This window comes from Lemur catta, chromosome 26 (genome assembly GCF_020740605.2).
Source record: "Lemur catta isolate mLemCat1 chromosome 26, mLemCat1.pri, whole genome shotgun sequence".
Taxonomy (NCBI): Eukaryota; Metazoa; Chordata; class Mammalia; order Primates; family Lemuridae; genus Lemur; species Lemur catta.
This window is the reverse complement of record NC_059153.1, coordinates 6,595,267-6,610,831: the sequence shown is the minus strand read 5'-3', so window position 1 is coordinate 6,610,831 and position 15,565 is coordinate 6,595,267. Positions and strand designations below refer to the sequence as shown.

The window sequence follows — 15,565 nt, the reverse complement described above, 5'->3', positions numbered from 1 at the left end:
TTACCCCTAGGTTTTCTCTAGCACCGGCTGCTCTGCTGAGCCCAGACTGATACTCTCAACTCTCCATTCCACAGCGCCTTGTGCAAGTCCAATAGATCATTCAAGTTCAATTTATTTAAAATTAAATTCATTTTCTTTTCCCCATAATTGCTCTTCATCTGCTAATGAAACCCATCAATAAATGCCACTTTTATCCCTTGTCATCCAAGATAACATGTCCACATTACTGTCCCCCCTTCTCCTGATCCTGCCTCCCACATCCTGTATGATTCCAGTTTGTTCCTTCCTTTTCAGCATGGGGCTATCGGCCTGATCCAGAATCTCATCATTGGCCACCGGCAGTGTGGTCACCACCGTCCTCCAAGCCACGCCCTTCAATCCATGTCCAGGCCATCATCACTCATCTTCCCAAGCATGCCCCAGATCATGTCACTCTCCTGTTTAGAAATCGTTAGCAAGAATTTGGGAGAAACAGTTTTTAATGCATAAGATGATGCGTTTGAAAGGAAAAAAGATAGTGACTTTGAAACCCCGGTTCTTCTCAACTTCTGAGTTAATAAACTAAAGAGATTCTGAAAATCAGTATCTTTTAACCCTTTCCATAATGGTGAGGCAGCAAGATCATCATGGCTTTTCTCACAAAGTTTTCCTTTCACTCTGATAGAAAGGCTTCGTGCAAACTGTGGCTAATGAGTACAGAACTTTAAACGTTATCATAGAACATGCCAAGGAGATTTTATGCACGCCCAGAGAAAAACAAAACCATTAAAGAAAGCTTATGAGAAACATGTTGAATTCTAACTGAATTCTGTCTTATGCATAATTCACTGAGATTTATCACAGTACTTATAAAAGAGGTCACTATAGCACCAGACTGGAAATGTTCTCAGAAGATTCTAGTCTCTGCAGACCTCTTGCTACTCACTGAACATGCCAAGATCCCTCTAAGTCAGTTGTCCCCAACCTTTTTGGCACCAGGGACCGTTTTAATGGAAGATAATTTTTCTGCAGATCAGTGGGGATGGTTTTGGGATGATTCAAGCACATTATAATTGTGCGCTTGATTTCTATTATTACATTGTAATATATAATGAAATAACTATACAACTCACCAGGGTTGGGGACCTCTGCTCTGTGTCATTGCTTAGGGAGCTCCCTAAGTCTGGAATGTCTTTGTCCAATTCCAGGGTCTAGTTTGAATATTAATACTTCTCTTTATTGCTCCCTGATGCCACTATGCAGAATTAATTTCTTCATGATTGTTATTTTATAATACATTTTATATTCCTCCCTTGCCACACTATAATATTTATAAATCTGCCTCTTCCATGGGAGTTTAAGTTTCTGAAGAGCAAGGACAATGTTTATTTACCCCAGAATCTAGCAGGGTACTTTGCATACAAAGTAAATGGTGAAGATACTCTTGCTGAATTAAAATGAATATCAGAAGCTGATACTAAAAATTAGTTGGAATCCATAAATCTGGGATGTGTGGTTGATTTTATCATGAAATAGTTTTTCTAATGGTTTATGGACCCAACCCAGAAAATTATGTGAAAAAAAATTCTTACAATGAAGTCGAAGTTACAAACCAAAATAATAACCATGTGTTTAGCAAAACATTTTCCTTATTACGGATGCCTGAGATTGTTTTATAACTGCTGAATCTCAGTGTTGATTAATAGCGAGATGGGCCAACTAAAACCCTAACGTCTCACTGTTTCTGAACTACTCTCAGGTTGATCTCACCTTATAAAATTGATTTTTTTTATTAAATGCAGAATTTTGCATACACTGTTCTAGCTAGGGCTTCGAGCCAGATGTGTTCCAGTAGAAGAACAATGAGATGAAAAGAATGATCAGAATTTCCAGAAAAATCCTTATGTGAACAGCCATCATAGGAAGGAGTAGATATTCTATATTTTACTGAAAGTAGAGCTTGAAACAATGAGTAGAAGTTACAAGGAAGAAGATTTTACCTAAATTTAAAAAAAAAAATGTTTTTCTTTGTGTAATGGTGACCAACAATGAATCCTTTAGATTTCAACAGGTCCCATGGCTGGAACTATTTTTTTAAAGGCTAGCTGTTTATCTGTGGTTGATGTTGTTAAAAAAACAAAACGTCTTCCATCTGCGGGCAGGTGATATCAAAAGAGAGGTCTTTTTCAAGTTCTAGGGTTTTATGACCTCACTGATGCTTTCCATATTTTTACGGTCATCGCCATTCTGCGATCAATCTTATTTTGCACACAGACTTGATCCTGGCCATCGGTTTAACCTGCCAATTCATGTCTGTGCCTCCAGGGAAATTTCTCCTTATTAAATGTCTGTGTGCTCATTGTATTTGGCTACAATGGAGAAAAAAAAGAAGGTTGCTGGATTAAAACGGGATTTGTGAACAAAATGATTTTTAGTTCATGTCTCATCTCAACTCCCAGAATTAATGATCTAAAAAGCTTCTACATATCAGTATCTTCTAACACTTGCCATGACTTTGAGATGGCAAAACCTTTGCCATGACCCCTCATGCATGGTTTCCCTTTGACTCTGACACAGAGATTTCATATAAACTATGAAGAGTGTAGAGTTTTTTAAATATTATCATAGGAACACACCAAGAAACTTTTATGCAGGTGAAAAGAAAATAAAACGATAAAAGAAAGAACGAAAGGATCGGGCATCAGAGAAGCACAGACTGGTATTTTCACTCCAGCTGCGCGAAGGGTGACGAGATTCGATAGAAAAACAAATGGTGGAGGGGGAAACAAAGACTGAATTAATCTCAGACGCACATCTGGAGTTTATAAGAGAGGAGCAGAGAAATGCTTTGTGACTGGTCCACATTCGTGGTTACCCGAGATGGTTCAAGACAGGCGATTCCCAATCCCCCGTGATAACGGCCTGCGGGTGGCATAACATGATCTGATGTCTCAGATAACTCAAAGATGCATTTGCTTTAAAATGTCATCCTGGACCCAGCAGATTTTCTTTAACTAAAAATCTTCCTTATCTTTCTCTCATCCATACTAAAGGCGGTACCACGTCATAAAAAGACTAAACAACAGACGGTACACAGGGGAATCCAGGATAGATTTCTTGGGTATTTATTGAAGGTCTTTTATGTGCAATGAATCCTCAGATAAAAGAAATGTAAAACATCCCCCTGCCTTTAAGGGACTCACACACCATTTTCTTTGGGGAAAAGTGTACACTTAGGAAAACTCACAAAATTGACACCATCTGATTAGGCACCAAATGCATAGGCATTGACAATATAGGGCATTGACAATTTTAGAAAATAAAGTAGTCATGTTTTGTTTGGGGAAGGAGTCCTGAAAACAACTGGACTTTTCACTGAACTTTAAAGGATGCTTAAGAAAAAAGTTAGCTACGTAAGCTAAGAAACAAAGATTTGTTCTGGTGCTGTGGTCCTTTAGCCCAGCTTAAAGTGAACTATTGGATTGGGCTACACACACACACACACACACACACACACACACACACACACATCCACCCACATGCTAAGTTTTTAAACAATGCAGCTTTTCTATGAGATGCTTAAGGTAAATTGTTAAAATCCTGCGAAGCCACTAGGCCCTAAAAGCATTGTTGTCTTTATTTGGCAATCAGCGTGCCAGTTTTCCGGGTCTACCCTATCCATTAGCAGAAACTGGCAATACTTAAGCACACTGCATTTCCCATAAACACACACACACACACACACACACACACACACACACACACACACACAATTAAACAAGTAATTTCTAAGTATTTGTGCTCATGAAGATTAAGGGGTTTTGAAAGCTGTAAAAATGGAAATCCCCAGTGCAACGCTCCTCTCTTAGATATGAGCATGGGCATGCTACGCGAGGTCAAAGGAAATGAAGACACAGAGAGAGACAAAATCCCAGCACAGGAAAGGAACGGCAAAGCTGAGGGATTTCATCTGCTTCTCCGCTGACAGCTTGCTTCATCGCGCCGTCCTTTCATAAGGGGGAACGGGTTCAAAGGAAGCATTGGAGGCTACGAGTCCAGGTTTAGGAAAGGAGAAGTACTAGGTCAAACGCTGCACCTGGAGCACCTTTAAGACAAAACAACCGTGAGAAACAGCAACGTGTGCGCTGCAAAGACGCAATCTAAGACCGACCGCGGCGACCCAGAGGGGACTGGCGACCCTCCCATGCTTCAGCGAGGGGGATGATCTGGGGGTCGCTGGAGAACGAACACAGATTCTGGAAATGGAAAGCCAAAATGGGACAAGGGGAGGAATTATGTTCAGTTCGTCTGTCTGCAACCAACAGGAGGGACCAGGAACACGGGAGTGATCCGGAAATGCCGCTGTGCCATTTCTGAGTCGTCTCATTTGCAATTACTCTGGTTTGCAGATAAGTTTGATACGCGGCCACCAACGTCTGGCGACAGTCGGAGATGCGGACTCAGGCTGTGCTCTGGGGATGATACAGATGCTCGTGTGATCGCGATGTCCCCAGGGCCGCTGACCATGGGGACTTTGCGGGCTCAGAAGCCTCGCGTGGATGCGGCATCTCCCTGCAGCCTCTGCGTTCATTCGCGTCCTCTCTGTGGCCCCAGGACGGGCAGGGCCCGCCGTCCCCTCTGCACATGTTCCTGTCACACCTGTCTATGTATCCGAAGAAACAGCCAGAAAACACCTGTCCACAGTGCTGTCCCCATTGTCACCGCTTGCGCCCTGAGTGTCACAGGAAACTGTCACTAAGCCTCCCCCTGCGCTGTCTCCACTGGGGTAAAACACTGTGCCCAGGCAGGGCTGGGGGACAGGCACCCTCACAGCCCACATTCACCTGACTCTCCTGTCTCGATCATTCCACGAGAAGCTTCCCAAACACGACACCTTCTTGTCCATTGCTTTTCAGACACCGATCATATTTATAAAAAATTTTTATCCTGAAATAATCTGGAAACTCAATAGAACTGAAACATGTGACTTTTTTCTATCCAAGATTTTTCTTTTAAGACATTTTTAAAGTTACAAATCACTATCAATATTTTAAAATGTTTAGAATTGGAAGTATGTTACCTAGGTTAGTTGATGTTGACATTTACTTATTTTATCAGCCACAAAAAAAGTCTTTATTGGCCAATATAATAATGAGTAACATTTCTGATATGAAAATTTCTCTTTATATGTAATCATTGGCCCCACATTAACTCACACATTCTTCATTTTCATACAAAAAATAAATGAATAAAATAAATGAGTCTAAGAAAGCCATCATATACCATACGCTCACGCTACCAATTCTACTTTTAGGGATTTATTCTGGAGGAATGATCAGACAAGTGTAGTTTATACATGCAAAAGCACTTATCCCAGTAATGGTTAAAAATTAGAAATAACCTGTTCAATAGGGAATGAGTTGAGTAACTTACAGTCAATCGGTACCACATAATACTGCACAGCCATTAAGAATCATGATGCAAATCAGTGTTTTGACATGGAAAGATGTCACGATGTGTCGTTTAATAAGGACGGACAGTGAGCACCATTGTTTTCACATAGAATGAAATGTGAGCATGACTGTGAGTTGTTCTGTGTGCAGAGGGGGGGTCTGAAAAGTTGTTCACCAAAATGTTAACAATGTGTTATTTCTGGCTGGTCTAATTTTTACTTCATTTTTATCCTTTTCTGCAATGTTTGAACTGCAATGTTTTTACGACAACAACGTATCATTTTTTTATAATCCAAAAACAAAAGTCATTTTCAATTCTATTTTGACATTTTTAAATATAGAACTTAAAGAATTCATTTCTGGGTTAGAGCCATGGTGCTAAATTAATCAAGTCCAAGTCTACCAATGACTCTTCTTTTTCTGTTTGACACATTTTATCCAAATGAGAGAGGCTTAAGGAATAGATGAACACTATTAAACACATTATCTCTTCTCCTGCCCACATCAAATATGAATGCTTCATAGAAGTAGACAGCTAGGTCAGAGTACTGTAACAGTTTTGCTTAGTTTAGTTTTGTTTTGAGACAGAGCCTTGCTCTGTCACCTGGGCTAGAGTGCAGTGCTGTCATCATAGCTCACAGCAACCTCAAACTCCTGGGCTCAAGTGATCCTGCTGCCTCAGCCTCCTGAGTAGCTGGGACTACAGGCATGCGCCACCACTCCTGGCTAATTTTTCTATTTTTTGTAGACATAGGGTCTCATTCTTGCTCAGGCTGGTCTCGAACTCCTGGCCTCAAGCAACCCTCCCGCTGTGGCTTCCCAGAGTGCTAGGATTACAGGCGTGAGCCACCGCGCCTCGTCAATATTGTAACAGTTTTAATAAAGGAAATGAATGGTTTTACTCTATGAGATGGTCTATATCCATTGTCTATCTGGCATTTCCAATAGGGGAAGGAGAATAAAATTTAGAAGCTATAAATCATGTTGTATTCAGAGTTTGAGTAAAGAAGTTAGATTTATAAAAACATCAATTGTCCTTAAATCCATGACTTGCTAATGATGTTTTAAAAAATATTGATTCCATTTAGATATGCTAGGGAACTACCTCATTACTTAAGAAAGTAATAAGGAAAGGAAAAGAATCAAGCATTTATTTTTTTTAAAAAAAGAAGCATTAGAAAAAGTACTATTTAAAAAAATGTACATTCATCCATTCATTTATCCAACAACCTTCCAATAGGTACACCGCCTGCCTTAAGTACCCAGTTATGCACATATATTCATCATCCACCTTGAAGAGTACTATTTCAGAAGATGTCAAGAGTTATGAAAAATATGGTTCCAACTTTCAAAGAGCAGGATGAGAATCTAAGTGTGAAAAAGTGCAAATCATTTAGCTAGAAGTACCCATGAGAAACAAATCTCTGCAGCATAACATTAGCTGCATCAAAACAGTAATACTTGTTTGCTTCGATGCCAAACGGGAAAGCATGGCAAGGACCGAAGCCACCCCGCCACCTGGTCTCGTGTTTTAAGGACATCCTTGTTTCTGGCTGTGCTGAACACGTCCCTGCCCTCCCTCCCAACCCCCTCCCCCTGCCCTCCCTCTGTTTGTCCCCAATCCTGCGGCAAAATCATCCTCTGCTCCCACTTGCCTTTCATGCTGATGATGAACTTCAACTCATATTTTCATCCCCAAAGGTGCTGATTAAGTGTGAATTTCCCCCCCAAAAAATGCATGCTTGGTTTTGACTGAATGGAATTTTATCACTTATTAAATTTAAAAGAGATCACTGATAATCCATTAAAAAGTATTAATAATAAAGTCTTTATTACACACCTACTGTGTGTCTAGGAGAAATAAACAAAGGAGCATGCCGTTTCAGAAAAGAACACGGGCAACGTCACAGAGACCTGGGGGAAGAATAAACATGACATGTTGAGGGAAAACGAAACGGCCTCACCGGAAGCGGCGAGCTGCTCAGACAGGGGGGCTGCGTGCACGGCAGCGGGGGTGGCCGTGGGGAAGGACATGCACAGTGACAGGAGGCAATGGGCCTGGGCACAAGGCGTTTCTATGAGCGAAGTGCTGGACCATTGAAACACACTCCTGGATAATCATGCAGTGCCTACGGGGGTGAAATAACTCTCCAAACTAGTTCATCTCATCCCTGAACTGAAATATCCAGTTTGTTGGTACCTTTCCATGAAAATCAGTTAAGAAAGAGAGGCTTGGGCAGAACCTCCTGCGTTCTGTCTCTCTCTTTCTCTGTTCTATACACAGACGCGCACACCCCTTGGGTACCACTCCCATTTGCTGTCTTGATCTGCTTAGGAAGCTGCGGGGAAAAGAGAGGCTTTTAAAAGACTAGGTAAAGAAAGAAGGGAAATTAAGCGCATGGGGGCTGTGAAGACAGAGAAGAGGGAGTTTTCTTTTTCCAACAGGAAAGAGAAGCGGAGGGTCAGGGTAATGGAGGATAATGAAGAACAGAATAGAATCAACCTCGTCATGGGATCCTTAATTGAATTTCTCACTGGGCTACTCTCCATCCTGTGTCTGCAGGGACCATGGTAACCCAGTCAGTGTGGAGCCACGTGGCCACGTGGGCATGGGGGGGTGACCGTGAGCTGCTCCTCCCTGACAGCCACTGTGCCCGGGATGGAGCTGTCCCGGTCATCTCCCCATCTGGCAGGCAGCCAAGAGATCGGAGACCTGAACACGGATCACTGCATTTTGACTCGCAGCAGCCACCAATAAACGTGATATCATATTTACACAACGCAGTCGAACAGCAACATGCTGAGAACGATCCAGTGAAAATTCTTATGTTTCTCAGGAAAGAAAAAAAAAAATAAAGGTGACTCCTATGGTATTATCTGACTCTCACGGCTTTTGTTTTTCAGTCTAGCTTGCTCTTGACGGATGAAAATAGCTCACCACTGTTGGAAAAGCTAAAAACACCAAGCAGTTGGATGTATTATCATTTACTTAGAAAAAGCAGCCTTATATAGTAATAATGACTTTGAATTTAGAAGACGAGGGTGTGGGGGAGGAGGCCGGGGAGGGAACAAAATCCTCTTTGGCCTTCGCCAAAGGCCTCGCACAGAATTTTCCTGACTGTTCAGAGATGGGTGTCCTGTATTTACTTACCAGGGACAATTTGTTTTCTTTTATATTTTCAAAGCACTTGAAATGGTTTTTTCTCTTTGTGACGATTTCCATATGCTGTTTCCAGTCAAAGGTCGACGGGTTATTCAGTGAGTGCGAGGCAACATTCTGAAATCACTAAATGTCACCCCGCAGGGGGATCTGGGGGACTACAGGAGCCCTTCTGATGACATCAGATCTCAAAAACCATTGACTGGAAGACAGCAGACATGCCTTGATCTCATAAAAGTTCATTAAATAAAATTAGAATAACCACAACGCAGTAACAGTAATTTTTAAAAGCCCTTGAATGTTTCCTGTATACTAAGTAATTTACATGTCAATTCCTAACCCTAAAAACAATCCTTGGAGGTAGGTGCTATCACTATCCTCATTTTACAAGTGAGGAAACTGAGGCACAGAAATTTATTATGGTTGAAAAAAGCCCACTCACTCTAAACAGAGCTAAACAGAATTATACGTAATTAATTCTTCAGAGCTGGAGGTATTTCCTTTTAAAAAATCTGTGCTATTTCTAAGTTTAGAAATTAATTCTGTTTGGCCTTGTAAAATATATACCTTTAGGATCCATTGCCTTAAACTCATTAAACTGTGTAACAAAGAAATCTCGATTAGCGACTGACACTGCAGTTTCTGAAATGCCATATTTATCAAAAATGGAAACTTGCGCTGGGTGAAAGAATCATTCCAAATTGTTTGTAAAACTTATGTAGAAGACAATTACTCCCACCTCTAATTAGAATAATAACAAACTCCTGTGCCGTGTAATTACTGTGGGCCAGGTGGCCGTCTTATTGTAGTACACAATCCTTACAAAGCCTTGCAAGATATATTGCTAACTGGTTCTTTGGGTCTCAGATTCCTCACCTGTAAAAGTGATTAACATCCAACATTTTTTTACCTATAAAAGCAGCAACTTCATTACACAGTACCCCATTTACAGATGAGGAAACTGAGGCCCAGAAGAATGTGTTTAAAGCTAGCATGTGGTAGCCAGCATTGAACTGCTTTTTTCCTTTCAATGGGTCATTTTCTAAACAATATCTAAATAAGATCATGTCGTTTTAGACGGAGAAATGAAATGAAGACATCTAGAAGCTAGAACAAAACTCTGTTTCGCTCTGGGCCTGACATCAAGCTCAAAATAAACAGGATGTAGGGAATACATTCTCCTCAACACTCCTTAAATTCCTCTTCTCTCACTGGGAGAGTCGATCTCAGAGGGAGAGGAAAAATTACTTTAATATTATTTTTAACCAAACTTCCACATAGGAGGTGGCGGTGATTATTCCTTCAAATAAAGTGCTCTGGAGACGAGCCAGGAGGCTGCTACATGCGGAAACCGAAAGGATGAAGGAGAAACGGGAAGACACAGGCCAGAGAGGTTCTGGAAGGATCGGTGTGGTAACCATCCAGTGGTGGGAAACGACCACCTGGCCAGGGTTGCTAGGAGACGGAGCTTTCCATCATTATCACTGTGGGAGACTGGACTTCTTACAACGACCTTTCGTGGAAGTGCATGCCAGCTAGTTGGCATCTTTCCTGCTCCTTGAACGGACCAAACATGCTTCTGTGTCAGGACCCCTGCCCCTGTGGTACCCATGCTGGAAGGTTCTTCCCCTGCACAGCTGACGGGCCACCTGGCCCTAACGCACGCTCGCGTCCGTCTACAGAGTGAGAAGACAGCGCTCACGCACATTGAATCTGCTTTAACGTGTGGACTGTCGGCAGCCAATTTTGATCAAGGGGATAAAGGAGGAAGGGTGAAAGAAGGGGTACTGTCTAGGTAGAAGAAGATAAAACACAAATCCGCAAGGGTCCTTGCGTTTCCCATGGATGAGTGACTGTCCTGGGAGGTAGCTGCATTGGATCCCTCTTGCTAGGACCCTACCCAGAAAGGCCAAACTCTCAGCCAGGGGCTGGCGTCTGGAGGAACCACTGGGCTTGGGTGGGGTACAGAAGACATTGGGCAAAAGCCCAGTTTCCGTGTTAGGGGTCTGGGCTCTGGCAAAGCCCTTCAGGGCTCCTGGAAGAAACCACACGTAACCCCAGCATTTGGACACCAGCCACAGGGAGGACATTAACCATCACCCAGTGTTAACCAGAGACGTACAACCACCAAAGAACAGAGAAGTACCACCTCATTTTGTTATGAATAAATACAGCTATCTTCCCTCCCCTCTGCAATCTTTCCTCCTTCCTCACCCTCGAGGGGCCGGAGGGAGCCGGGTGAAGAGCGGACAACCGTCCTCCCCACGCCAAGGCCCGGAGTCACAACCTGGCCAGGGTGACAAGGAAGAGAGTTTAGAGTCAGGTTTGGGTTTGAAGCTTTGATGGAACCGGACAGTGTTAATAACCAAAAGCTACCAGCAATACCTGGGGTCTGCCCAGAGAATTTTTAAGGGCAGGGTTTGTTTTTATCATGGTTGAAAACAGTTGCTGGAAAAAATAAACCAGTTTCATGTCTATAAGTAAATGAGTTGACACTCATCAAAAAAATCGGTTACATCACAGAGGTTCATCTTACCAGTCACATCTACTTATGTGCTAGTCCCCAAAACCTGTCACCAACACATGGGACTTCCATTGATGAGCTCATTGAAGCTCCTCTTTCTACATAGAAAGAATGAAAATTTGACTTTGGGCCTAACAAGAATTGTGAACTACTCCCCTGTCCCTTCCTCCTCCTCCTCCTCCTCCTCCTCCTCCTCCTCCTCCTCCTCCTTTTTTAAGGTGAATCAGTACTTGAGCAACCTGGGATGCTTTTTCCTGTTAGGCAGATGCACGCTTTCAGTGACTCTAGAGAGCTGTTTCTAGAACAATCCTGTCGGAGCCTAGAACTCTCAGTTGAGAAGTACTCGGAACTTTTATTGGGTATTAAATTAAGGTAATTGTTGTTTATAAAGCAAGTCATATTATCATATTCTCCCTCTCTCTGTCTCTCTCCCTCTGCATTTTTCTCCGGTTTTAGTCCCCTGCCCTCCCCCACCCCTTCCACCCACCCTGTGTATAAAAGCACCAGGGAGGCCCAAAAGCCCGTTGACAAAGACACCAACTGCCAGGGGACACTGGCCAGTCTCCCCTTCCTGCAGGGACCTCTAATCCTTGCAGCGATCACTCTGGGGCTTCCCAACACCTCCTCTTTTTCTCCCAGCCCACCCAGCTTGGCTTCTGAAACGGCAAATCCTCCCACCACTCATTATGACCTGTTCAAAGCGCTAAGAACTCAGATAATTCCTAGCCTCTCCCCGGTCCTCCTCTCAATCTCACTGGGAAAGGGATAGGAGGGAAATTACGAATGGACACACTGTGCCACCTCGCCGCAGTCCTGTGGGCATATATCTGCCCTCAGCTTTCTTTCTTTTTTAAATCTCTACTTGTCTTTTAATGACAATCACAGAACATCAGAGCAGGAAAGAATCTCAGATGACTGATGATGATTTCATGAACCAGCAGAAAAATATATACACATAAAAAATATATTCATATATATGCTTTTTTAAGTTTTATTTTATTTTTGATTGGCAAATGATAGTTGTATATATTTATGGGGTACAATATGATGTTTCTAAAGTGATTTGCCAAGAGTATATCTGAAGATATAGCTATGTAAGTGCATGTCCCAAAAGGGAGAGTTTTGCAGAGTAAAAGTGCTAACACTCTTTTTATAAGGCTGTCCACACACACGATGGGGTTTTGTGTCTGGATAATTTTTCCTGTGGGTGATCTCTTGAAAATACACTCTGCAGAGGATCATCCTACGACTCACCATTAGAAATATTTGCTTCCCGTCACGTATATTTAGAATATAAATTAAAAGATGTATAAACATTCAAAAATCAGGCCTATGTTACTGATTATTTGAGCCTTTAAAAATTCTGTTTATTTTTTAAAACAAAACAGAATTTTTTGGCATTGAGCTTCAATGTCAATGAAAAGTTTTGATTATTAATATTCCTGTTAGTTATTTCTAAAATTTGGGGTTTATGTACAGTTCAACCAGCCAATCAAGTACTAAAAATGTCTGAACATATCTCAAAAGCGACTAAACATGTCACTAGAAGGATATTTATTGAGAATTATAAAGTTATTTCATTTCTGAACATCCTTAATAACATTAGACTAGTTTTTCTTGTGCGATTTTAGCCTATTGGATTTTCTATTCTATAGAGCATTATGGAAAGTCTAAATACTTAAATATTTCACAGGTCAAAATCTATTATTGTCTCTAGAACTGCATTATGGTATTCCCATTTTAAGGGGCGTGGCTCAAGTGCTGGTTGAATTTTTTTTTTTTTTTGAAATATTTATTTTCCTCAATTCCCAAGTTAATCCTTTGCATGTTCTTCAAAACTGTGAGCAACTCATTTGCCAGCAACCATCCTCTGCCTCAGCTTTCTGTCTCTCTCCTTGCACCCCCCTACTTGGAGATGACTCATCTATGAAGCTGTCGCCAATCCTTGCAAGAGGAGAAAGTGTACGCCCAAACCACATCCACTTCACCTTGAACTTAACCAGAGGGAGACCATTACTAGAATTGAATTGACTTAATGTTTTAAATGAAATACAGTGATCCTAGTGTGGTCATGGCCTTGGCAACACAGAAAATGACAAGCATTTTTGCTCCAACAGCTTTCTGGAACAAATAATGCTAGTATAAAAAATTGAATATAATAGCTTGAACTAAAAACAAAATTAGACAAACAAAAATAGGCATCGCCGCAGTAATTTAGAACTTGTATTTTCTTTAGAAGTCTCTTTAGTTTCTTTAACATACAGATAAAAAAGAAAAAGGTAGACTGTAGACTATAGTCTCTCTCTCTCTCTCTCTCTCTCTCTCTCTCTCTCACACACACACACACACACACACACACACACACACACACACAGCAGATGAGACAGGAAGGCTGAAGGTTTTGCCTAAGGCCAGGCTGCAAGTTAGATCAGAGCTGCAATTAGAACCCAAATCTCAGTAACTGGAGCCAGCCAACGGCTATTCTAGACTCCCAGCAAATCTGCTTCTGTGTCACGGATTATATATACGCTGAATTAGGCACTCATATTTTATCTGATGTCGCCTACTGGTGACTCCTAAAGAAACCTCATGAAATCACCTCTCTGATCCTTTAATCATCTGCCAGTTCCAGGCTAAAGACTCGAGGCAAGTTACTTAACCTCTCTGGGCTCTTTCTTCACCTAAAATTAATGGGTTGAACTGGAGGAGACCTCTGAGGAACTTGCCAGTTTTAAAAACTCTGCTTTTCATCTCCTGTTTTATGCTTTATTCTTGGTGTTTGCAGTTCTCACTAGGTGGCAGGATTCCACCATTGCATTACAAAAGTGCTTTCTGATGGACGCCTGGGAGCAGAAAATTTCAAAGAAACTCCCTTCTTCAACAGCAAACGTTTTTTTGAAAGTAAAAGCCAAAGGGAAAGAATAAACACAAAAGCAGCGGCCCATATAGTTCATAAAGATCTAGACCCATTTTTAATATAAGCATAAACTAGAGATTTAATCTCATGCTCTCACATTGTCTTTTGTACAACACTACAATTTGCAATTTCATATTAAAATCAGGTAAAATTTGCTCAGTTTCATGCCTTTTAAAATTTATTTTAGTTGAATGCCAGTTACCCAAGAGCACAACCCCTTGAGCAAACTGGTAGAAGCAACCACATGGCAACAAAAGCACAAAACATTTTAAATAGTTACTAGATGCATTACAAAGTTACTCTTAGTGAGTTACAATATATTTGGAGTATCTTTAGAAATTATCTTGAGTTCTCTGCTGGGTGAGTACACACGACGGAATGCAGTACTTGGATTTTTACATTTATTTGTCAAATCCTTAAAAGTGTACTCTTTAAAATCGATTCTGTGGCATTTCAGCATACTTTAAAAATGATTGCCCGAAATTGGCCTTTTTATGAATGCTGCCTGATAAATGTGACCATCAACACCTTATAAGAGTCCCCAAAATAGCCAAGCGCTTATGCTGAGCGGAGCATTTCTCCTCTGCCGGAGCCAAGTGAAGTGACACGAAACAATAGCTCCACTGGACATTCTAACCTTGCCTCCAAGAAACGTTCCCCAGCGTCCTGCTGGTTGTCAGAAGAACACGAGTCACCGGGCTTGTTCGGCTGAGAAACATGGCGCGCTTTCCCCTCTATCCATTGCAATTACATAATATAGGATTTTACATTACCCTGGAAAAGTTTCTTCACAAACGAGCCACATCCTGGAAACATTCGACGCCGGCACCAAAATCAACCTCACAGCTAGACGTCTGCCCCAGAACTTGGGAAAACTGGCAACAGGCTGGTGTCACTGACTCCGTCCCAGCACAGAGTGGTGACACCTCTATGTCCCCCGGTCCTACCTTGGCCACTTGCAGGGGCTGCTTCTGCTCCTTGCCACCTTGCAGTCGGAAGCCCCAGGGCGCCCCGCCAGTCATGGAAATGCAGATGAAATCCCCGGTGCCCATTTTCTCCTTTCAGCTGGGCAGCGTGAAGAGCTGGAAGAGACGGGCGAGGGACGGCGCTGCGAGGGCGCTGGGGATGTGCACTGCGCCGGGCGCCGCCGAGGACGCAGGCCCCGGGCGCGCAGAGCCTCCCGCCGCCGGTTCCCTGCGTTACTGGCATCGTCCCCGCGCGGGGCAGAGCGCTCGGCACGGCCGGACCGGCCCCCTCCTGCGTCACGCTCTTCGCTCAGCCCACCTGCAGCGACAGCAAAGGGCCACCCGGGAGTGTCCCCTCCGGGGGCGAGACGGGGGCGGGGACGGGAGGAAGAGCGAAAGTTCTCTTGCACGAACACATTAAACCCCAGCACTAAAAAAAAGGATGATTGGAAAACTTGCATTTAACAATTCTGTAAACAGCAGGGGACCCATGAAGGTTTCAATCTTCATGCCATGAGTGACATCCTACAATCTGAGCTCTGAGAATTCAACTCCCAGAGGATTAAA

The 15,565-nt window shown here is 42.5% G+C and overlaps 1 protein-coding gene across 2 annotated transcripts in view; it reads right to left on the bottom strand.

The window, feature by feature from the left end:
• The window catches only part of SYNPO2 (synaptopodin 2), a 110,342-nt gene extending 95,125 nt beyond the window's left edge, over nt 1–15,217 (bottom strand). For both annotated transcript variants that reach the window (XM_045537344.1, XM_045537342.1), the window contains exon 1: nt 14,981–15,217. In XM_045537344.1, coding sequence (XP_045393300.1) covers nt 14,981–15,085 — 105 coding nt within the window. In that variant the 5' untranslated portion in view covers nt 15,086–15,217. The remainder of the gene's footprint in view (nt 1–14,980) is intronic.
• Between the last annotated feature and the right edge of the window lie 348 nt (nt 15,218–15,565).